This window comes from Neomonachus schauinslandi, chromosome 8 (assembly GCF_002201575.2).
Source record: "Neomonachus schauinslandi chromosome 8, ASM220157v2, whole genome shotgun sequence".
Lineage (NCBI taxonomy): Eukaryota > Metazoa > Chordata > Mammalia > Carnivora > Phocidae > Neomonachus > Neomonachus schauinslandi.
The window spans coordinates 112,541,044-112,566,502 of record NC_058410.1 but is presented as its reverse complement, the minus strand read 5'-3'; the positions used below and the strand labels follow the sequence as shown (position 1 = coordinate 112,566,502).

Sequence of the window (25,459 nt, the reverse complement as noted above, 5' to 3'; positions counted from 1 at the left end):
TCCCCCACCTCAATCTCTTCCTTGACCCCTTGTAAATCAAAGACTGATTTACATTCAGTCTTTCCCTGTGTTAGAAAAAGCAACAGATACCAACCGTTGCCTGATTTAAGCAGAAAAGGCATAGCTCATAGATTGTGGAGAGGGCCAGAGAACCATCAGTTAGTTATCTATTGCCACAATAATGTCACACAAACAACCACAGAACCCCAGTGGCATATTAACAATGAACAGTACTTAGTTCAAAAGTCCATGGGGTTTGGCTTATCTGGGGCTGGGCTGAGCTGGGCTTTCTCAGCTGAATTCCCTGAAGTGTCTGGGGCCAACTGTTGGTTGGCTGGATAGTTCTGTTGATTTTGGCCGAGCTCATTCCCATGGCTGAGGCTCAACCGGTTGTTGGCTCATCTAGGATGGCCTCAGCTGGGATAACTCAGGGAGACTCGGCCGAGTGCCGTATGTCTCTCATCATCCAACAGGCTGGCCTAGACCTATTCTAACAGCAGTGCTGGGGACAACAGTGACAGTGCTGCAGAATGAATGCTTATAGCCCCCCAGAATTCAGGGGTTGAAGACTTAATGCCCAAGGTCATGGTATTAGAAGTTGGGGCCTTGGGAAGTGATCGGGTGGGGCTCCACGTTCATGAAGGAATTAGTGCCTTTATAGAAGAGGTCCCGGAGAGACCCTCGCTTCTTTCACCACATAAGGACGCAGAAAGACGTGGGCAGGCTGCAATCTGGAAGAGGGCTTTTACAAGACCCAACCATGCTGGCACCTGGTCCTGGACTTCCAGCCGCCAGAACGGTGAGAAATCAATTCCTGTTGTCTATAAGCCACTAGTCTGTGGTATTTTGTTATAGCCACCCGAACAGGCTAAGGCAGAGAGCAAGCACAATCACACCAGGGCTTCTCAAGCCTCTTCTTGTATAACATTTGCTAACATCTGTTGACCGAAGTAAGTCACAGGGGTGCGTCCAGACTCAGACTCAGAGAGGGAAGGTCCGACGGGACAGCATGCATGCAGGGAGAGGCCATTAACGTCATCAAGCTACCACCCACGTTCAGAGGTCTCGCTCACGGGTGGTAGCCAGCAGCAGAGCACAGGGCCAGTCCGCTACAGACACTGCTAGTGCTGCTGCTGAGCGTTTGATGCTCTAGTTACACCGAGAGAGCCCGTGGTACCGACGCTGGGCGCTGTCGCCGCCGCCATGGCTGCTCCCCCAAACCAGGCGCTGCTGTCACAACTGGTGCCGCCCACCAAGAGCATGGGATCTTTTCTGCTGGTGTTTCTTTACACCACAAGCGCCTCCTCATTCAAAGTCTAGGTTGGGCGGAGTTTATCCTCAGAGCCTATGACACACGCACGTGACTCAGTTCACAGGGAAGGATGGGAAAGTGAGCAGCTGGCGTTTTGAGCGACGGTCCCGGTCCCGGGAGATGGGCTTTGCTTCCTGTGAAGTTTCATATAGTGGAAAATCCTCTCTATGTGGGAAAGGGGCTTATGTCCCGGGCAGCTAAAGAACCAAAACAGAACAACAACAATGAGGAGGATGAGGAGAGAGAGGAGGATACTAGCCTCTTATCCCCTTCACAGCTAAACCTTTTTTTTTTTAAGATTTATTTATTTTATTTGGTGGGGGAGGGGCAGAAGGGGAGGGAAGAATCTGAAGCAGACCCCCTGCTGAGCGCGGAGCCTGATGCAGGGCTTGATCCAACAACCCTAATCACAACCTGAACTGAAATCAAGAGTCGGACGCTCAACCGACTGAGCCACCCAGACGCCCCCCACAGCACATGTCACACCTGAAGTTCTGGAAAGAGTACGCCTGGCTCACTTTTCTCATCTACTTCTCTTCCATTTCACTCCTGTCGTAATCAAGTATTACCACCCTAATGATGCAAAATCCACTGGTTTACAACCACTAGCACTTATTTTTCTCACTCATGCTTCAGGCTGCATGTTGGCTAGGTTTAGTTCCAGGCTTCAGTTTGGGTTTTTGTCTGCTACACATGCCTCTTATCCTCCTTGGACCAGCAGCCCCCAGGGTATGTTAGGATGGTGAATGGTAGAAGTGCAGCAGGGTGCACAGAAATCTGTGATGTCTCTTAAGGCACACTGTTATTTTTGCTCACATTCCATTGGTCAGAAGAAGTCTAGCAGGGAACCAGACTCCATCATCCACCCTCATGCACTGCAAGGTCACATAACAAGAGGGAGTAAAGAACTGAGAACAGTAGTCCAGCTGAGCCATTTGGGTCCATAAGAACTCTACAATTGCCAAATCAAATAGAGAGTTTTCAGAGGAGGGGGGAGCAGGCACGTACCTGGTCATGCAGTACCTTTTCGGGCATGGTTAGGAGTTTGGATTTCATTCTAAGTGTAGTGAAAGCCATTTAATGATTGGATAGGTGACTAGGTGGCCTTTCTACAATGCAAATCTGGTCGTGCCATGCCCCTACTTGAACTTTCATTGAATGTCCCATTGTCTCAGGAAAAGGTCCCACAACTCTCATATGGCGTTGGAAGTCCACCATGATAGGTAGGCTCTTGCTCCAATGTCTACTATCACTGCACCCCATTCTTTGCACTCTTTATTATTACCAGGTAGTGCTACTTAGGTTTCATTTCAGTTTTGACTCTCCCAGGAGCGATCCTGAGACAAGGACTTAAGAGCAAGTAGCTTATTTGGGAGGTGATGAAAACACCAATGGAGAAGAGATAGAAAGTGACACAGGGAAGGAAGACAGCCCACAAAGGAAGAGCTATTAAGCCAACTACCGCAGTGAATGACAGGAGCTTAATCCTGTTAAGAAACTGGGGAACACATGCCTCAGAATTATCCCATCCGAGGAATGAAGGAGCTGGGGGAATTTATACACCAACTCCTGAGAGTCATTGGTTGAGGGCTACTCCCAGGAGGAGTTAACTCCTAGGCACTAATAGCACACCATGAGTATGGGCAGTATGTTTTTTTGTTTTGTTTTGTTTTACAGTTTTTGGGAGCTGAAAGAAGAGCCTTTGGGCAAAGAGAGCATATAGAGAGGTTGAGGAATATGGGTGAGGTACTGACAGTGTTTCCTATGTGGTTTCCCAAATGCAACTTCTCTTGTACTCCCATAGTTCCATAAATGTTTTGTTCTTCTGCCTAGGATGCTTTTCCCTCCCTCTCTGCCTGCTAAACTCCTATGCATCCTTCAAGACCTTTCCCATCTTCCTAAACAGAGAGGACCACATCCCACTCTGTTTTCTTAGGACATTAGTACACACCTCTATTTTTATCACTTATCAGACTGCTTTACGTAGGAGACTGCTCTCCTACTAGATAATACATTTGTTAAGGGCGGGAGCTGTATTTCACAGCTCTTAATATAGTTTGGTGCCTGGAATATAGTAGATGCTCAATAAAAGCTATCTGGATGGAAGGACTAATTTCTATCTACAGACAGAGTCTGGCAAGGATCTGGTGGAGTGCTACATTGAACTGTGGTCAACCTGAGGTTAAATAATAACACTTTTTGTGCTCCCTTATCATCTCCATGACTTTACCCTTCCTTCATTCACCTAATATCCTCCTCTTCTCTCTCCCTGTCCTGACATCAAAATCTGCTCCTCATACTTCTTTTATATCAAAGGAGGATAGAACCAAGAGATAGGAAACCTGAGTTCCTGTTCTTTGGCACTGACTGATTTGGAGGTCCTTGGGCAAGTTTCTTCCTCTGAGCTTCAGACTCCTCATCTGTAAAGTGATCTTGAATGTCTTGCCACCTATGAAGGGGCTCTGTAAGAATATCTCTAGAAGGATGACACACAAGGAACTGTCAAGAGTTATTGCTGCTGGGAAGGATGAATGGGTGGCTAAGGGTCAAGGATGTGAGGGAGACCAACTTTCTCTTTCTCTATCCTGTGTTAGTTTCTTAGAACCGCTACAACGAGGTACCACAGATTTGGGGGCATAAAACAACACAAGTTTTTCTCTCACAGTTCTAGGGGCTGGAAGAGCAAATTTAAAGGGTTGTCAGGGCCATGCATCTCTGAAGATTTCAGGAGGAATCCTTCCTTGCCTCTTCTGGGTCCTGGCTGACTCCAATCTCTGCTACCATAGTCCCGTCACTTTCCCCTCTTCTGTCCGTGTCTTCTCGTCAGGGGTTTAGAACATTTGTCATTGGGTTTAGGACCCAACCAAATAGAGGAAGATGATTTCATCTCAAAATTCTTAACTTTATTATTTCCACAAAGACCCTTTTTCCAAATAAGATAACATTCACAGGTTTCAGGTATTTGGATGTGGACATATCTTTTGGGAGGCCACCATTCAATCTACTACATACCTATTTGCACGTTTTGAATTGGTAACATGTACAATTTGAAGAAAAGAAAGAAGGAAAGAAAAAAGGAAGGAAGGAGACAAAGAAGGACTCCATTGACAGAATCATAGGAGATTTTTTTCTAGGGTTCCTAATAGTTCAAACGAAGGTGGTCCACTCCCATTATTGATCACAAACCCAATAACTCCCATGTCCATGATTTCTTTTCAGGAAATCTCCATCATTTCAATCAGCAAAACATTTGCTTTCAGTACAAATTTCAACACAAGAGAGTGGGGAGAAAAAGGAAATAAGAAAGAAAAAGAAGAGGATTTATGTGACTGAACAGATATTATGTGACTGAACAGAAAAAGGAAAGAAGAAAGGAAAAGAAAAAAGATTTATGTGACTAAACAGATATTAAGATTTCTATTTTTCTGCTTCCAGTTCAATCCAATTTTGAAGGATCTGGCTTTGATCTATCTTTCTCCCCCCATTTTTTATTTACTGTTGAAACCATGTTATAGGAAATGAAAATGGAACTCTTACCCAAGCAGGTAGAAGTATAAAGTAGGACAACCACTTTGAAACACAATTGAAAATTATTTTGCAAAACTGAACATATGCACACACTCCAGACCAGCACTCCCACTCCTACCTTGATCTCCTAGAGAAACCCTTCCACTTGTCCACTTATTCAGGAGACATGGATAAGACTGTTCATAACAGCAGAGTTCACAGTAGCACAAAATATGAAGCAACTGAATGCTAATCTGTAGTAGCACAGATAAACTGTGCTATTGATAAAATGGAATAATAGGGGCGCCTGGGTGGCTCAGATGATTAAGCGTCTGCCTTCATCTCAAGTCATGATCCCAGGGTCCTGGGATCAAGCCCCGCATCAGGCTCCCCTCTTGGCGGGGAGCCTGCTTCTCCCTCTCCCTCTACTGTTCCCCCTGCTTGTGCTCTCTCACTCTCTCTGTCAAATAAATAAAATCTTTTTTTTAAAAAGGAATATTATACAACAGTGAAAATGAGCGAACTCTAGCTACACTCCTCAACACAAACAATAACTAAATCTCAAAACCCTACTGCTAATAGCAGCACACAACAGAAGAATAGATACAATACCATTACTACAAACAATATATTATTTAAGGTTACAAACATAAGTGGAAAAGTATAAAGAAAACAAGAGGATGATACAAAATTCTTTTTTTTTTAAGATTTTATTTATTTATTTGACAGTGAGAGAGATAGCGAGAGAGGGACCACAAGCAGGGGGAGTGGGAGAAGGAGAAGCAGGCTTCCCATGGAGCAGGGAGCCCGATGCGGGCCTCGATCCCAGGACCCTGGGATCATGACCTGAGCTGAAGGCAGACGCTTAATGAATGAGCCACCCAGGCGCCCCTACAAAATTCTTTTTTAAAAGGATTTATTTATTTATCTTAGAGAGAGCGAGTGCACGAGCAGGAGGAGGGGTAGAGAGAGAGGGAGAAAAGCAGACTCCCCGCTGAGCGTGGAGCCTGAGCAGGGGCTTGATCCCAGGACCCTGAGATCATGACCTGAGCCAAAATCAAGAGTCCGACGCACAACTGACTGAGCCACCCAGGTGCCCCGAGGTCAATACAACATTCTGCACAGTGGTTGTACCTGGAGTGAGGGGAATGCCTATAGGAAGGGACCGACCCACCCACCCCCATGCAAGAGGCTTTTAAGGTACTGGTGATGTCCTATTGCATAGTGTGGGGAGTGGGTCCATGAGTGCAAATGTTATTATTTATTGAACTGTACGTATTAGTTTTATACATTCTCTTGTGTATATGCTATATTTAACATCCCATGAGAAAGACCTACTGTAGGTGAGGATGGGGAGCAATGAAAACTTACTCATTGCTCTAGGTTGAATATAAATTGGAAAAACCATTTTGGAGAGCATTTGCAATTTATAGTAAAGTAGAAGTTGTACATATTCTGTGATCTAGCAGTGCCTCTCACAGGTATTCCCTATGGACCTTAAAGCAGTAGTTTTCAAACTTTCTGACAATCACCTGTAATTAAGAAATACATTTGACATTACAATCAAGCAGACACATACGCACACAAACACATGTATGTATAAGTGTGTATAAAGTTGAAACAACAATTTTGCAAGACAATGCCTATCCTCATTACATGCAGCACACTCTGATCTTTTCTAATCCCATCTATTCTTCTTAAAAATTGAGATATAACTGACATATAACATTGTGTAAGTTTAAGGTATAACTGTTCTTGTCCATTCTATTTCATTAAAGGTCCCAAACTTTAAATTCATTTTAACTCACTAACAGTTCACAGACTAATTTGAAAAATACTGTACTAGAGAGAATTTTGCACATGGTAATATGTAAAAGAATGTTCATTGAGCACTGTTCAAAATTAAAAAAATTGGGGAGAACAATTGAGGAATATTCATAGAGTGGAACACAATATTGCAGCTCAGATAAATAAGCTGGAGCTCCATTTATCAAGAGAATACTGAGTGAAAAAAGCTAGTGGCTGAAGCTTATGTACAGTGCAGTGATATTTATAAAGTTTCAAAATGTGAAAAACATGTTTATGGATACATATACGTTAAAATTTGCAACATGCATAGAAAGCTGAACACAGAACTCAAGATTGTGGTTTCCAGTGGAGAGAGGGAGGGGAATGGGATCAAGGAGAGACAAAAAAGAGGACTTAAATTTTATTGTAAAGTGGTTTTTTTTGTTGTTTCTTAACCTTGTTCTTATGTTATTTATTCTTTATTCTTTTTTAAAAAGATTTATCTATTTATCCCAGAGAGAGAGAGGGAGAGAGAGCAAGTGGGGGGGGAGGGGCAGAGGGAGAGAAACCCAAGCAGACTCCCCACTGAGCGCAGGACCCTACACGGGGCTCGAGTTGGGGCTCCATGGGGGGCTCGATCCCACAACCCTGAGACCATGACCTGAGCTGAAATCATGAATCCGAAGCTCAACTGACCGAGCCACCCAAGAGCCCCTATTCTTTATTCTTTATTGCAGGAGTTGGCAAACTACCACCCATGAGCCAAATCTGGCAGGCTTTTTTTGTATGGCCTGTGAGCTAAGAATGGTTTTTACATTTTTTTTATTTTAATTTTTTTTAAAGATTTTATTTCTTTATTTGACAGAGACAGAGACAGAGACAGAGACAGAGCACAAGTAGGCAGAGCAACAGGCAGAGGGAGAGGGAGAAGCAGGCTCTCTGCTGAGCAGGGACCCTGACTCGGGACTCAAGCCCAGGATTCTGGGATCATGACCTGAGCTGAAGGCAGACGCTTATCTGACTGAGCCACCCAGGCACCCCTGGTTTTTACATTTTTAAGTTGTTGAAAAAAAATTGTAAGAATAATATTTTATGTTGTGAAAATTACATAACATTCATATTTTTGTGTCCACAAATAAAGTTTTGTGGGAGCACATCTACAACTAGTTTATTTTCATATTGTTGGTGGCTGTTTTCATGCTACAGGACAGAGTTGAGAAGCTGCAACAGAGATTGTATTGTCAGAAAAGCCAAAAATATTTACAGTCTGGCCCTTTATAGAAAAAGTTTACCTACCCCTAGTTAAGTATCCAACATATATTTCTTTCTAAGATTTTATATATTTATTCAGAGAGAGAGCATGAGTGGGGGGAGGGGCGGAGGGAGAGAGAGAATCTCAAGCCGACTCTGTGCCACGCATGGAGCTGACCCAGGGCTGGATCTCACGACCCTGAGATCATGATCTGAGCCGCAATCAAGAGTTGGATGCTTAACCGACTGAGCCACCCAGGTGTCCCTCCAATATATATTTCAAAATAACAAAAGACATGGTAGCATTAAAGAAAAATTCTGGAAATAAAAAGATGTATAATCCCACCATCTACCAAAATTTCCTTAATTTTCCCATGTTTTCTTCAGTCTTTGACAAAACCCATCTTTTCTAATTGAAATCAGGCAAAGACATTCTTGCATTTGCTTTTTCCCTGCTGTACATCATTTCATAAACTTTTTTGATGTGCTATGAGGCATTCAAATTTGCACGACTTAATGACATAGGATGGTTCAGTTTACAAACCACACATCATACTTTGTGTAACTACCATCTCATATTTAAACCTTTATATTCTTTTCATTCTCCCCCCTCTTTATTATTGGTTACAAGGCAAAGATCATCTTCGTACACAGAGCTTTCCCCCACTCCTTTTGACTTTCTTAGAACAAATTCCTAGGAATGAAATTCTTAATCTTCCCTCCACCCCCCAAACTGTAACCACTCTTCCTCTCTTTATTCCAATAACCTCTTGCTTCTTCAGCCACTTTGCTTATCCCTTTGCTTTCTCTAATATAATTGATCTCTCTCATTTTGTTCTTTCTAGAGGATGTTTAGGTACCGAGACACCTCTGTTGCCTTTAGATTCCAGATTGACTTCACCATCCCTTTGGTAACCCAACACAACATTCTGTGGTGCATTGTGAGAGCTGCTTCTTTTTCTTCCTTTTTTTTTTCTTTAAGATTTTCATTTATTTGGGAGAGAGCACGAGTGGAGGGAAGGGGCAGAGGGAAAGGGACAAGCAAGACTCCCCGCTGAGCAGGGAGCCCAACATGGGGCTCAATACCGAGATCTCCAGATCATGACCTAAGCCAAAGGCAGACGACTAACCAACTGAGCCGCCCAGGCGCCCCGTGACAGCTGCTTCTTGCTCACCTGTCTTTTTTTTTTTTTTTAAAGATTTTATTTATTTATTTGAGAGAGAGAGAGAGCACATGAGAAGGGGGAGGGTCAGAGGGAGAGGCAGACTCCCCGCTGAGCAGGGAGCCCGATGCGGGACTCGATCCTGGGACTCCAGGATCGTGACCTGAGCCGAAGGCAGTCGCTTAACCAACTGAGCCACCCAGGCGCCCCTCTTGCTCACCTGTCTTAACCCTGCCTCTCACCATAGTGTCCACTCCACTCCTTTGCTGAGGTTAAAGTCTGCCAGCGATCTCTTCGTAACTAAGTCCAAAGGATTTTTATCTTCCCCAATCAAGCTCCTTTCTACGGTTCTTCAAGCCTTTCTCTCTCTCTCTTTTTTTTCCCTGCACGTCTCTACTCAGAGCTTATCTCTTCCACAGAACTTACTCTAAGGATTGTGATACACCCACCTCTTTTGAATCCACATGCAACCCACATGTGGCTCATTCCCTTAACTTTACTTTGCCCCCAATTAAGTTGTTTTACTCTCTGAATGAAGATGAAGTTAAGGAGGGAAAAGTTAAACACTTGCAGGCAGATAACATTGAGAGTCTTCTATTTACATTTTCAAAATAATCAAATCCGGGGCACCTGGCTGACTCAGTCAATAGAGCATGAGACTCTTGATCTCTGGGTCGTGAGGTCCAGCCCCACACTGGGTGTAGTAGAGATAATTTTAAAAGATAAATTTTAAAAAAATAATCAAATCTTTGGAATAAATTCAAGGGTCACAGGTCATACTGTGCTAGAAACAGATCTACAAAGTGAGGTCCACAAATCAGCAGCATCAGTGTCACCTGGGGGCTATTAGAAATGCAGAACTGTAGACTCTAGCCCAGACCTGCTGAATCAGAATCTAGGCTTTTAACATAATCACACGTACAACTGAGGTTTGAGAGGACTTAGTGAGCCAGCAAGTATCTGCATTGAGGCTCCATCAAAAGTGCTCCAGGGACCCCTTGGGAACCTCAAACCAATGATTTTCACCTCCAGTTGGGCAAAGTTTGCTGTGAAGATAATTTGGCTCCCACAGCTATCACCCCTTTGATGGACAGGGTTGATTCAATTCATCTCTTGGCTAGGTGGGTGGCCTCCCTCCCTCATCATTTTAGGTACAGCTTCATTTCTCTGAAGCTAAAAGAGTTTGAAGAGGACAATCTTTCCCAAGATAGGAAGATTGCTCTTCAACCAAGAGCACAGGAAAGCTTATAGAAACTTTGGTAAGGTGGACACATCCTACTAGCTGTTAGAAAACATGGTTTCTATCATCTTTTCCAACAAAAAAAATGTTTATGAACAACAGAGGACCAAAAGACAAGAACAATTTATACTTTTCATTCTCTTACTTAGTACATATTAGGTGTTTGTGCACTATGTGCCAAGTGGTATTCTAGGTGACAAGAGCAGAGAACAAAACAGACAAAATCCTTGCCTCAGTGGAGGTTACATTCTAGGAGATGGAGATAGACAACAAAAATAGAGTGGTGGAGACTGTTGTTTAAGATGAGTGGTTAGGGGGGCACCTGGGTGTCTCAGTCAGTTGAGGGTCCGACTCTTGGTTTCAGCTCAGGTCATGATCCCATGGGTCGTGAGATTGAGCCTGTGTCAGGCTCGGTGCTCAGTGGGGAGTCTGCTTAAAGATTCTCTCCCTCTGCCCTTTCCTCTGTGCACGCTCTCTCTCTCAAATAAATAAATAAAATCTTTTAAAAGTTAAAAAAAAGATGAGTGGTCACGGACGGCACCCGCCCCCCCCATGTGAAGACTCTTAGGAATATGTCTGAATGAGACAAGGGAGCAAACCATCTAAATATTTGGGGGGGAGAGAATTTCAAGCAGAGGAAGTGGCTAATACAAAGGCCTTGAGTGGGAATGTACTTGGAGTACTCAAGAAGCAGGAAAAAGGCCAATAAGTGTGGTTGGAGCAGATGAAGCAAGAAAGAGAGTAGAACCAAGTCATTTAGGTTCGCTGAGGAGCTTGCATTTTATGCCAAGTGTGATGGAGTCATGGTATTGAGCAGAGAGATGACACAATCCAACTGACATTTTAAAAGGCTCACTCTGGATGCTGTGTGGGGAATAGACTCTAAGGGGGCAAGAGTGTAAGCAGGAAGGACTGGTAGGAGGCTGCTATAAAAATGTGGTTGGTTTAGATTCTGGTGATGATGATGGCAGTGGTGAGAGAGGGCCCAACCACCTCAACTTCCTTAATAAAGACCATTTAAAAAGTTATCAGATGACTACAGGGAAATATTTTTCTTTTTTTTTTTGCTTTGGATGAGAATTTGTCTTCGATGTAGAAGAAAAAGAGTAGGAATAATAGAGCTTCTCCAGATCAAACAATGTTAACAGCATCCCCTGGGAATCTGTGTTATTTAAGATTTCACAAATGATTAAGAAAAAGCAATACTTGGAGACATTTCTAGGTACACAAATTATACTCTGCTTTCCACACAGTGAAATGTCAAGTCAATGGGGAGCATCTTCTGGAACATTTCTAAAGTGATGTGAGTAGGCTGGAAAGTGGCGGGTGACTTGCCACGTGGACAAGTGTGAGGCAGCTCACATAGGGGGAGACAATTCAGATGATTCCTTAAAGATAAAGAACTCTGAACTGCCTGCCAGTTGCCACCAAAGAAAGGGATCTAGAAGTTGCTGCACACGATTTCTTCGAGATGTCAGCTCTTGTAAAGTCCAAAATGCCAGCAAAAGTTCTGGCTGTTCAGATTAAAGACAAAACATCAGCTTCAACAAAAACCTCAGGAAACTTTTCCTGGAGCTCAGGGAGCAGTGCTGGTTACTGCATTCTAAGAAAAAGAAGAGCCAAAGAAAGGTAGATAAAACGATTAAAAGACTAGACGGGCTTTTGTTTGATGGATTAAATGCCCGTGAAAGTGACTATCTGAGACGATGAAAGTCTATGGAAGTTTGAAAAAATTAATAGAAAGTAAAAACAGCCCGTTTCATACAATATCATGGTTGTAAAATTAGGGTGTAAAAGAAGCTTGAAATGAGGGTAATGTCTACATAGTAAATGGACATTTGAGGGCATATGTTCGTTTTTGGACAGGGCGTCCTCAGATGTTTTCCAATATGTGGAAGGGCGTGTTGCAGCCCTAAACCAAAGCAGAGATGGAGGACAGGAGCCCACCTCAACAGTTCTTTGTTCGGACAAAAACTACTCTGGACTGGGTACTCCCTGCCCCCCCTTCACCCCTCCCACCGCAATCACTGCGGTATACAATCACGGAAACTCAAAAAGAACAAAAACACCAACAAAACATTCAAAAGATTCAAAAGGCTATATCAAATCTCATTCTGAGTAAAACTAGATTGAAAATAAATTCAAGGGTGATAGAGTACATTAAAGATGTTTGGGGGTATATCTAATCTTCGTGATTCGCGCCTTGGAGATATGCTATGTCCTCGCAAGAAATGTTACTTGGTAGTCTGAATTGGATGGATAAAATAAGAACATACCTTAACACTCTCAGTATCTGGGTTGTCATAGTCAGAAAGTGGCAGTTAATGGTGAAACAGAGATTAAATCATTTGAATTTTACCCACAGCACACAAATCCTTTAATGTGATCGATTACCAGAGGAGTGGGAGACCCTTATGAAACAACCGTTACTCACGTGTTGAACAGTTAGCAACCCGGGTCTACTGGATCCGTACTGATCTTCCTTCATAGATTAAAAAAAAAAATCGGACCCCAAACGGAACGGGGAAGTGTGGGGAGGATAATAACTAGTGTCGTTGATTGAGAAGATGTTAAAAATGGGCTGCAACCAACACATGGGCCCTTATTTTTAGGTCAAAGATTTATGTACCTAAATACATATGCTCTCTCTTTCCAAAAAAATATTAGGCTCAGGAACCTCATTCTCCCTCCCCCCACCCCCCCAAAAAACAGTACCCTTTCTTCCTTCCCATGGGTCCTTTTCTTTACCTGCTTCTTCCACTCCTGGGGTTAGGGAACTTTCAGCCCCGCCTCCCTGCTTGTCCAAGCTCCGCCTTCCCGGTCCACCTGTGTGCCCAGTCCCTGACGTTACCGTTAGGCTTCAGTGGCCTGCAGGATTCCGGCTTCCTATTGGTCCGTCTGACCACGGCCTGCGCAACCACCAATGGCAGCGGCGCTGGGTTGGGGGGTGCCCACATCCAAGATGGCGCCCCCAGGAGCTGGGAGCGGGTGACCGGCGGCGGGGAAGCGGCCTGGGTTGGCCCTCCGATTGCGGGGTCCTGGGGGCATCTCGCCGGGTACCCCCCTGGCCCGCCTACAAGGCCTTCCCCGGCCAGAGCAATGGCCGCCGAGAACAGCAAGCAGTTTTGGAAGAGGAGCGCCAAGCTGCCGGGAAGGTAAGCCCAGGACGCCGAAAGGAAGAGGAGATTGGACCAAACCCTCCAGATCCTAAGCCTTAAATCCCGCGGCCCTGGGGCTTCAGTGACCCCGAAAGGCTGGTTTGGGGAACCTGGACTGAGGGAGCTGGGATTGCCTGGTGGCGGCGGGTCAGCTGTCGGGCAAAGGAGCGAGCAGCGAGCTTTGGGAATGGCTGGGTGTGGGAGCAGACCAGGATCTGGGGGCGGAGGGCGCTGGAGCGGCTGCCCTTAGCCGGGAGGTGGCCGCAGTCTGGCATAAGGGACAGTGGAGTTGGCTGAGTAGCCAGTGTCCATCCTGGGTTTGGAGGGTCATCACCAAAGCTGCCTCTCACTTTAAATAGAACTCCTTCTTGGGGGTCTCCACCACGCACGGGTGGTTGTTTGCATAAGGATGGCCCCTTCCCTTGCTCCCTCCAGGTCAGTACATGAGAATCTCTCTCTTGGACTCCCAAAAGGTTCTGGTGGGAGCTTGGAATTGTATCCAGGGGGATAGGAAAAGTGAGGAAAATTCTCAAGCTCGACCTTACTTTATCTTGAGTTGGCCACTTCCCATTAGAAATGATTACAGAGTGACTCAAGAATCGAGGTTATTTCTTTAACATTTTCTGTGAATTTGTTCAACCCCAAGTGACCTCTTACCCCCCCCCCCCGTTGTCAAGCTCTTCTTGTGCAAATGCTTTCATTCTTCAGTTGTTTAGTTGGAGAGCAGACCTTCTAAGCTACTTGCCCCCCTTCCCTTCTTGATGTATGTTGAGAGCTTAGCATTTGGTCATCCATCAGTCCGCTGTTGGTTTATAGTTTCAGTGTGTTTTGGCCGGAGCCCTGAGAAGTATAAGGAATGTGTATTTCAGTCGTGAATTTAAGATTTCTGCCAGCCACAGTCTACTTGGTGATGAAATTCATGTTTGGTTCTGCCCCACATGCTACCTTTCTTAATTGATTAAGGTCTTTTCCTTTAGGGATAATCCTTTGAATTTGTGTGTGTGTATGTGTGTGTGTGGTTTTGTTTTGTTTTTAATAGCAAGGCAGAAATTAGGGTCAGTGGTGGCTATAAGCAGTCTTATTTTACTTAGGATTCTATTAGACATGGAGAATGGGAATCAGCTTTTAGTAATACAGTATTAAAATAATGCAAGGGAATGCAGAAATAGCTTCAGATTAAAGAGCTGTGGAATGACAGTGTTAATATTAATGCTGAAGACTTCTATGTTTTTAGATAGGCACCACTTCCTGGCAACTGATTCCTTTTCCTTCCTGGTCTAGTGAGCTCTCTCTCCAGTCTCACAACTGCTGTTCTCTGGGGTTTTCCATGGTGAAATCATTAAATTTTGACCTCCTAAGGTTGTAATCAGAATCAGTGGGAAAACTTAAATCAGGAAGCAGTATTTGAAATGCGGGACATGGCATGGTCTTTTGTGCCTGCTGACTGCTGGTTGTTATTAACAATTTTTTGTTTTCTGTATTTCCTGTTTTGGACTCTAGGAAGAGTCAACTTTTTTTAGAGCATTACTTTTGTGAGAGGAAGAGGAGTCTTTTCAGTTTCTTCATGTTTCTGGCTTCCTTTTTCATTTTGAAGAGGAATATTGAGGAATAGAGAACATTTGATTTCAGAAAGACGAGTTATTATTTGGACTCTCATACCTGGGTGATCAATGACAAATGATTTATTCAATAGCTCTGGGCCTCAGTTTCTTTATCTATGAAATGAGAAGAAAAAGACCTTCCTCGGGGTTACTGTGAGGACCAAATTAGACATCTTATTTGTGAAGAACCCAAGACCGTGTTTATTTGGTGCATTATAGTTGCTTGATAAATACTAGTTATGAGGATTCCTGTTATTATTAGAGCAAGTAAACATTTAAAAGAATGTTTCTCAGATCCTTACTCCAGTACTAGGTATTTATGTTCATTGTTTATCTTAAGGCATTAAAATGTTGCCACAGTTCATAACAGTTTTTAGTACCTTGCTGGTTGAAGAGAACTGTTGTCTAGCTGGGTGCTTTTAGTGCGGAGCCCTAGCAGCTGCTGGTTATGGGAGAAAATTAAAGTTTTTTTTAGATAGAAAGTGCTTTGATTTAAGGAAAAGATTAGGGCATTTTCTCAAGCATAGAACTTTTTCATTTACACTCTTTCAATGTTGGTGAAGAAAAACTTTCTCCTGGGGAGGGAAATGACATAGATGGCTGTTTCTGGGTCCATGGCAACCTAGAAGTGAAACTAGTTTTCTCTGCAGATTGAAAGGTAAAAAATCAAAGTGATGGCAGTTACTTTCAGTTTCTTTGATTGTGGTCTAGCAACCTTAATGACAACAAGTAGGAATTTTATTTAGTAAATTAGCCTGTTTAAAATGAATTAAACATCCTTTTAAAAAATAACAGTTTTGGCGCCTGGGTGGCTCAGATGGTTAAGCGTCTGCCTTCGGCTCAGGTCATGATCCCAGGGTCCTGGGATCGAGTCCCGCATCGGGCTCCCTGCTCAGTGCAGAGCCTGCTTCTCCTTCTCCCTCTGCCATTCCCTTTGCTTGTGCTCTTCTATCTCTCTGTCAAATAAATAAATAAAATCTTTAAAAAAAAATAACAGCTTTATTGAGATAATTCACATACTATAAAAATGCACCCTTTTAAAGTGTACAATTCAGGGGTATTTTGTATATTCATTTAAAGTATAGGTGGTTCCATGTAACCATCACCACTAATTTAGGTACATTTCATCACCCCAGAAAGAAACCTTGTATCCATCCCCTCACCTCAGCCCCTGGCAACCACTAATCTGTCATTATGTATGTATGTATGGATCTACCTATTCTGGTAAATCTATTTCATATAAATGGAATAATGTGAAAAGAGGCCTTTTGTGATTGGCTTCTTTTATGAACCATAATGTTTTCAAGGCTCATCCATGTTGTAGCATGCATCAATATTTTATTCCTTTTTATGTCTAAATAATATTCCATTATGTTACTATACCTCATTTTGTTTATCCATTCATCAGTTGATAACAGTTGGGTTGTTTCCACTTTTTGGCTATTCTAAACAACGTTATGAAGTTCATGTGTAGGTTTTTGTTGGATGTGTTTTTCATTCTTTTGAGTTATTGTAGTAGTGGAATTGCTGGTAACTTGATGGAATTAAACATCTTTTAAAGTTCTCTCAGTTATTCGTGGGAACCTCATGTGCTTATTACATCAAATGGTTCTTGTATAGATGTCTAGAAAGATAGGGGACACTATATACCATGTGGTTAAGAATGCAGGCTCTGGAAACTCAAAACTAGTAGATAAGTTCTGGGGATCTCATGCACAACATAGTGATTATAGTTAACAGCACTGTATTATAAACTTCAAAGTTGCTAAGAGACTGGGTCTTAATTGTTCTCACCACAAAAAAGAAATGATAATTATGTGACTTGATAGAAGTGCTAGCTAATGCTAAGATGGTAAGCACATTGTACACTTTAAACTTACACAATGTTATATGTCAATTATATCTTAAAAAAAAAAAAGAATGCAGGGTTTGGAACCTGACTGCCTGGGTTCAAATCCCAGCTCTGCTACTTTCTAGCTGTGTGACCCTGGGCAAGTTATGTAACCTCTCTGTGCCTCATCTCCTATCTCCTTATCAGAGTACCTACCCCATAAGGCTGTTTGGAGGGTTAATGAGATAATGCATAGAAAGTGCATACGAGGTGCTCAATATTATTATGAACGCAATAGTTGTGATTGTAGTAGTTCCTTTTTTATTTTCCTTTATTTTCTTATTTTTATTTTTAGTTTCTCCCCCTTGCTTTAGTTTCTGAAACTGGAATTCAAAAACTTTGATCAGTGATGTGTCTGGAGCCCCCAGTGAGTCTTGGGTTAAAAAACCAGAAAACAAAGCACCACCTATTGTTCATTAGGCCGAGGGTTTACAGAGGCACAGAGAAGCCTAATGCAGGGCGGCTGTGGCTATCAGGTGTTCATTATTGATGAGCAGTGGTCCTCGAACTTTAGTGAGTCACCTGGAGGGCTTGTTGAAACATAGATTGCCAGCCCCATATCCAGAGTTTCTGACTCAGTAGGTCTGAGGTGGGACCTGAGGAGTTGAGCTTCTAGAAGTTCTCAAGTGATAGTGCTGCTGCTAACCTGGGGGCTGCACTTTGGGAACCACTGGGATTAGAACCCTGAATTAAAATGAGAGAAACCTGAGTCCCAATGTTGGGAGCTCTTGCCATGTGGATCTTGAACAATGAATGCATCTCCGCTTGGCTGTCTGATAGGCATCTCACACTTAACACATTCACAAAGAATTCTTTTTTTTCTTTTTAAAGATTTTATTTATTTTACAGCGAGAGAGAGACAGCGAGAGGGAACACAAGCAGGGGGAGTGGGAGAGGGAGAAGCAGGCTTCCCGCTGAGCAGGGAGCCCGATGCGGGGCTCCATCCCAGGACCCTGGGATCATGACCTGAGCCGAAGGCAGATGCTTAACGACTGAGCCACACAGAATTCTTGATTTCCACATCTGCCCTCTCCTGCAAATCCATTCATTTAGTTTCACTTAACGGTCCCACCGTTCACCAGGTTCCTCGGACCAAAAATCCTAACATTTGATTCTTCTCTTTCCCTTCCTGCCACACCCAGTTCGAAAGCAAGTCCTGTTGGCTGCTCATAATATACCCTGAAACTGAGTCGTTCTCACCACCTCCACCTTGACTGCCATGGATCAGACCGAGTCCTCTCTTGCCAGAACTACTGCTATAGCTTCCTGCTTCTCTTCTTGCCCCTCTGCAGACCTCACTTTCATTTGTGATTAGAATGAAATCCAAACTCTCTAAGTCTTCCAGGCCCTTCATGTTGGAAAGAGAGGCCAAGCTAAGGACTTTGATATTTATCCCAAGAGCAGTGGGATGCCATTAAAAGGTTGGTGGGGGCTGTGACACGATCACGTTCCCATTTATTAAAATATTCTGGCTGCCCTGGGGTGCCTGGGTGGCTTAGTCGATTAAGCGTCTACCTTCGGCTCAGGTCATGATCACAGGGTCCTGGGATCCAGCCCCGCATCGGGCTCCCTGCTCTGCGGGAAGCCTGCTTCTCCCTCTCCCTCTGCCTGCTGCTTCCCCCACTTGTGCTCTCTCTCTCTGTCAAATAAATAAAATCTTAAAAAAAAAAAAGAATTAAAAAAGATATTCTGGCTGCCCTGAGGAAAATAGTTTGGACCAGTGTTTTCAACAGTTAGGGGTGGGGAACATACAGTTGGTGTTTTGGGTGGGTTAATCAGAGCTCTACTGGATTCTGGGATGTTTAACATCCTTGGCCCTTGCCCACTAAATGCCAGGAAGACCCACCAGTTATTAGGACAAACACCCTTCGAACATACACCTTTCCAAACACTCCAGCCACCACCCACCTCTGACTCCCACTGGGGATCGGGGTGAGTATAGTTAGGTGGCCACTGCAGTCAATAGAAGGAGAGGTGATGATGACTTGGACTACGGCAATGGCAAGTAGAGGTCAAGTTAAGAATATTGATGGGACTTGGTAAACCATTAGATTTGGGGAGTGAGGGAAAAGTTAGGAACCAAGGAGTTGCTACTCCCAGGTCTCTGACTTAGGTGGTCAGGTAGGATTGTGATGTCATAGACTCAGAGAAAAAGCCAAGTTTTAGGACAAAGTACTTAAATACTCCATGTTCAATTTCCTTATCTATGAAATGAGAATTTTGGATTCAGTGACCTCTAAGGCTGAAGTTGAGTGTTCAGTTTAAAGTTAGTGGCTTTAGGGCAACTGGGTGGCTCAGTCAGTTAAGTGTCTGCCTTTGGCTCAGGTCATGATCCCAGAGTCTCTGGGATTGAGCCCCATGTCGGGCTCTCTGCTCAGCGGGGAGTCTGCTTCTCCCTCTGCCTCTCCTCCTGCTTGTGTTCTCTCTCTCGCTGCATCTCTCTCTGTCAAATAAATAAAATCTTTTTTTTTAAAGATTTTATTTATTTATTTGAGACAGAGAGAATGAGAGAGAGAGAGAGCACATGAGAGGGGGGAGGGTCAGAGGGAGAAGCAGGCTCCCTGCCGAGCAGGGAGCCCGATGCGGGACTCGATCCAGGGACTCCAGGATCATGACCTGAGCCGAAGGCAGTCACTTAACCAACTGAGCCACCCAGGTGCCCCAAATAAATAAAATCTTAAAAAAAAAAAAAAAATCTTAAAAAAGAAAAGGGGGTTGGTAAGGCCTTCCCAGAAGGATTGGAAGTCAGAATGTGGGAAACAAGCTGGGCTTTGGCTCACATTTGTCTCTCCCATTCCAGGTCTTATCTACATCTTTTCCCTGGAAGCACCCACACCCCTGGACTGGATGAGGTGCTTCAACAGGTGTCCTAATCTTAGCAGAGACTGAGGGAAGGCAGAAGAAGCACTGAAAGAGCAGTAGACTTAGAGTCAAGAAATCTGCAGTTCTGCAATGTGATTTGGGGCAAGTCACTTTCCCTCTCTGCCTTCAGTTTCCTTACTTGCAGTGGCCTTAGAGTCAAATTCTAACATTCTACAATTTCATGACACTCAGATGTTCATGGGGCCAGCAACTCCCTACTTCCAAAAGCACAAGATAGAAAAGCCCACCTTCAGTGCCCCCCACACCATCTACTCCTACCTATCAGTCATGCCTGCTGTGAGTGACAAAGAGAAATATCCACTGATGTGAGTTGAAGCTGGTAACTTTACTTTTTTTTTTAGATTTTATTTATTTATTGATCCCAGGGTCCTGGGGTCCAGGGACCCGAGCTGAAGGCAGATGCCCAACGACTGAGCCACCCAGGCGCCCCTTTAAGATTTTATTTATTTGAGAGAGAGAGCGAGAGTGAGCGCACAAGCAGGGGGGAGGGGCAGAGGCAGAGGGACAAGCAGACTCCCCACTGAGCAGGGAGCCCAACTTGGGGCTCAATGCCAGGACCCCGGAGTCATGGCCTGAGCCGAAGGCAGACACTTAACCGACTGAGCCACCCAGGTGTCTCTGCTTGGGCTTCTCCTTTTTTTTTTTTTTTTTTTAAGATTTTATTTATTTATTCATGAGAGACCGAGAGAGAGAGAGAGAGAGAGAGAGAGAGGCAGAGGGAGAAGCAGGCTTCCAGCAGAGCAGGGAGCCCGATGCGGGACTCGATCCCAGGACCCTGAGATCATGACCTGAGCCGAAGGCAGACGCTTAACCATCTGAGCCACCCAGGTGCCCTGGGCTTCTCCTTTTTAAGCGAAAGTGTTTTTGTTTTTGTTTTTTAAGTTTTATTTATTTAATCTCTACACCCAACATGGGGCAAGCTCATGATCCCAAGATTGAGTCACACACTCCTCCGACTGAGCCAGCGGGGCGCCCCAAAATTGTTTATTGTTAAAGTTAAGAAGCTCTCTTTAGCATTACATGAAGTTGAGAAAGTGTCTAATCACTTAGGAGCCTGTAGATTTCCAACTAAAACCTCTGTCATTTGATTATTTTCCATAACATGGACTCAGTGTTATGCTCCCAGTCTGGGCAGGTACATTATATTACAACCTATTCTTAACTTGGAAATGTTTTACTGATAAAGTAAGTGATTCGAAGGTACTAAATGATCCCGAAACAGCATAGAGCCCCAGCTCTGGAAGACTTCATCAAATGAGTGTGTGAACCCGAATCAGTTGCCAACATGTTTGCTTTAAATCGGATAGGTCTGTTCCCATATTTGCTTTCGCTCCTTTGTCAGCGCTAAACAAACACCTGTTGGTTTTTCCTACCGAGGGTTCTACACTGTTGCAACTGTGCAGACAAGCTATGCCGATACACCCCATGGTGTTGGTTTTATTAAGGAGAATGTTGGAGGTTGACCAGGAGTTTTGCTGTTTTGTCTCTGTTGTGGCATCTGCTGTGGCATTCATTTCTTTGCATGTGCCGTGTGATTTCTCCAAGATATGGGCTTTGCTTCTAGTGTTGAGGTCTAACGAGCCACTAGCCCGCTTAAGCAGAGGCCTGGGGTTTGTAGAGTTCCTGTCTTCGCTAACTGTTGTTAATTGCCTGCTGGGGTGTGTTGCACTCTGCCAGGTGGTGAGGGGACTGCAGAAAAAGACATGGCGTCACCACTGTTCTCTAGAAGCTGAAAATCTGCTCGGCGCCGCTGTGGCTTCCCCTGGTGAGGATGTGGCGTATCATTGACTCTCTGGTGTCTCCACTACACATATGTTACTTTGTAATCAGAACAAAACTGCAAAGTGCAGCTGGGTGAAAACACAGGAGTGAGTGAGAAAAGCAAGATGTGGAAAGATAAGTAGTGTGCAATCTTTTGTGTACAGTTTTAAAACAAAACAATATTGTATGGTGTTTATGTGTACGGGAATGTGTGTAAAAGTACAGAAACAGATGGGACGGATTTCATACACCCTTCAGGATAGTGGTTATCTCCTGGGGAGAAAGAGGAACAGGACTGGGGACTGCAATTAGGACTTCAGTAGTCTCCCTAATGCTTTATTTTCTTAAAGAAATGTGACACATACTAACATTTGTTAAATCAGAGTGATGGGTTCCTGGATGTTTGTTAATTTTTCTCTATATTTTTCTTTTCATTTGAAAATTTGAAAATGTGCTTTCTACACTTGTGTGGAGCAAATGTTTTGTTTTGTTTAGAGAGGGGCAGGGAAGGGCAGAGAGAGAGGGAGAGAGAGAATCTTAAGCAGGCACCGCGCCCAGCACAGAGCCCAAAGCCGGGCTTGATCTCAGAACGCTGAGATCATGACGTGAGCCAAAATCAAGAGTCAGATGCTTAGGGGCGTCTGGGTGGCTCAGTCAATTGAGCAGCTGCCTTTGGCTCAGGTCCTGATCCCAGAGTCTTGGGATCGAGCCCCTGCTCCGCGGGGAGTCTGCTTCTCCCTCTACCTCTGCCTGCTTGTGCTCTCTCTCTCAAATAAATAAAATCTTAAAAAAAAAAAAAAAAGTCGGATGCTTAACTGACTAAACCACCCAGGTGCCCCTGGAGCAAATGTTTTTTAAATTTTGTCTTGGAGAGACCAGTTAGCCAGCCATGAAATTAAGTAATATTTAAAGTAGTATTTAGGGATGCCTGGGTGGCTCAGTCGGTTAAGCGTCTGACTCTTGATCTCAGCTCAAGTCTTGATCTCAGGGTCGTGAGTTCAGGCCCCACATTGGGCTCCATGCTGGATGTGGAGCCTACTTTAAAAAAAAGTAGCATTTATGATTACTAGTCAAAATAAGTCATATGTATAGTGTGGTACCATTTATATAATGTGTTTTTTTAAATATTTGAGAGAGAGAGATAGATAGCGAGAGCATGAGCCTGGGGGTGGGGTGGGGGCAGGGAGAGGGAGAAGCAGACTCCCTAAGGAGCAGGGAGCCCAGTGCGGGGCTTAATCCCAGGACCCTGGGATTATGACCTGAGCTAAACGCAGATGCTTAACCAACTGAGCCACCCAGGCACCCCTATATAAAGTTTTAAAAACATGGAAAACAATACTATAAATTGTTTAGGGATACAAACATGGAAAATAACATAAAAACAAAGATGAGGGTGAAAAATGGCGGATGCAATAAAGTGATTTCCAAGGGCAGGAGGGAGGGGTGTGCAGCGTTTGAACTCCATAATGTCTTTTTTCGTATGTATGTATGAGTTGAACACTGACCTGGGTGTGCCTTATATTATGATCTAAATTGAGTTTATTTTTAAAAATTATTTACTTATTAAAAGCAATATAAGCCCTGATTTATGTATTTTAGGGAATCAGAGAAGGCATGGGGTAGTGGATGCTGGGGGCTAGCATCAGGGAAGATCTCATGGTGGGGGAGGGTATAGATCTTGAAGGGGATGTTTCAGATTGAATATGATACTGAAATGGGAGAAGAGCCTGATTTAGTAGCTAAGATATGTTTGGAAGGCAGAGTGGAGACCAGTCTGCTCTGGAGTTGAGTGTGGTTTGGGAGGAGTAGGGATGGTTCAGACTGACAGGTGAATTATAAATGCCAGGAAATTAAGCACCTTCATCACCAGGCTTCAGTCTCTCTTCATTTCATCTCTGTGATCATCTTGGTTTCTCTTCTTTTTTTTTTTTTTTTAAAGATTTTATTTATTTATTTGACAGAGAGAGAGACAGCGAGAGAGGGAACACAAGCCGGGGGAGTGGGAGAGGAAGAAGCAGGCTCCTGGCTGAGCAGGGATCCCGATGTGGGGCTCCATCTCAGGACCCTGGGATCATGACCTGAGCCGAAGGCAGACGCTTAACCAACTGAGCTACCCAGGCGACCCCTTGGTTTCTCTTCTAATGTCTTGCCTCTCCTTTTTGAGATTCAATAAACTGATTAATTAAAGTGTTTCAGGTATAGATACATCATGGTTTAGTTCAAGAATATGTTAACAAATTCAACTTGGGCTCTGATACCTTTGCTGAGGAAGTCCATCACGATCTTGGCCTTTCTGGCTGTGCCAGCACATTGGGGTTGACATATTTAAGAAACAGTCTACTGTGATTTTAAGATCCCCTACCTGGATAGTAATTAATGGCCTTTGGCCTTTAAGCCTGCACAATTAGGTTTGCTTTTTTTCTGCCTGGATTACTGGCAGGTGGTAATACTCTTTTAAAAGAGAGAATCTAAGGACCCTCTCTTTTTTTTCTCCCCATTCACCTAACCAGCCCTTTGAAATCTTCCTGCAGAGTTTATCCCTGATCTTTATATTTTGCTATAAAGAGGTTTGTGGACTTGGAGAGCTCAAGTGTAGTCATCTTAGAGTATTTGCAAACATTAAAATACAAATCAGTGACCCTTTTAAAAAAGTTTTTATTTTAATTCCAGTTAGTTAACACAGTGTTATATTAGTTTGAGGTGTACAATATAGTGATTCAGTAATTCCCCACATCACCTGGTGCGTATCACATCAATGCACTCCTTAATCCCCATCATCTATTTAACTCATCCCCCCCCTTCTCCCTCCCTTCTGGTAACCATCAGTTCTGTATAATTAAGAATCTGTTTTTTGGTTTGTCTCTCTCTCTTTTTCCCCGTTTGCTCGTTTGTTTTGTTTGTTAAATTCTACATATGAGTGAAATCATATGGTATTTGTCTCTCTTGGACTGACTTATTTTGCTTAGCATTATACTCTCTAGCTCCATCCATGTGGTTGCAAATGGCAAGATTTCATTCTTTTTTATGGCTAAATAATAATCCATGGTATATATGTACCACATCTTCTTTATCCATTCATCAACTGATGGTACTTGGGTTGCTTCCATATCTTGACTATTATAAATAATGCTGCTGAAAAAATAGAGGTGCATGTATCTCTTTGAATTAGTGTTTTTGTATTCTTTGGGTAAATACCCAGTGGTGTGATTGCTGGATCATAGGGTAGTTCTATTTTTAACTTTTTTTTTTTTTTTAAAGATTTTATTTATTTATTTGAGAGAGAGAGAATGAGACAGAGCACATGAGAGGGGGGAGGGTCAGAGGGAGAAGCAGGCTCCCCGCCAAGCAGGGAGCCCGATGCCGGACTCGATCCCGGGACTCCAGGATCATGACCTGAGCCGAAGGCAGTCGCTTAACCAACTGAGCCACCCAGGCACCCTCTATTTTTAACTTTTTTACAAAAGTTTTTATTTATTGTTTTTAGTAATCTCTACGCCCAACATGGGGCTTGAACTCACAACCCCAAGATCAAGAGTCACATGCTCTTCAACTGAGCCAGCCAGGTGCCCCTATTAACTTTCTGAGGAACCTCCAAACTGTTTTCCAGTGGTTGCACCAGTTTGCATTCCCATCAACAGTGCACCAGTATTCCTTCTTCTCCACATCCTCAACATCTGTTGTTTCGTGTGTTGTTGATTTTATTTCATTTTATTATTTTTTTAAAGATTTATTTATTTATTTGAGTGGGAGGAGCAGAGGGAGAGGGAGAGAGAATCTCAAACAGACTTCACACTGAGCATGGAGCCTGATGCAAGGCTCAATCCCAGGGCCCTGAGATCATGACCTGAGCTGAAACCAAGAGTCAGACGCTCAACTGACTGAGCCACCCAAGTGCCCCTTGTGT

General features: G+C 43.7%; 1 protein-coding gene across 1 annotated transcript in view; it reads left to right on the top strand.

Annotated features, from left to right (window-relative positions):
- Positions 1-13,304: 13,304 nt before the first annotated feature.
- The window catches only part of TBC1D22B (TBC1 domain family member 22B), a 71,274-nt gene continuing 59,119 nt past the window's right edge, over positions 13,305-25,459 (top strand). The window contains exon 1 of the mRNA XM_021684614.2: positions 13,305-13,416. Coding sequence (XP_021540289.1) covers positions 13,361-13,416 — 56 coding nt within the window. The 5' untranslated portion in view covers positions 13,305-13,360. The remainder of the gene's footprint in view (positions 13,417-25,459) is intronic.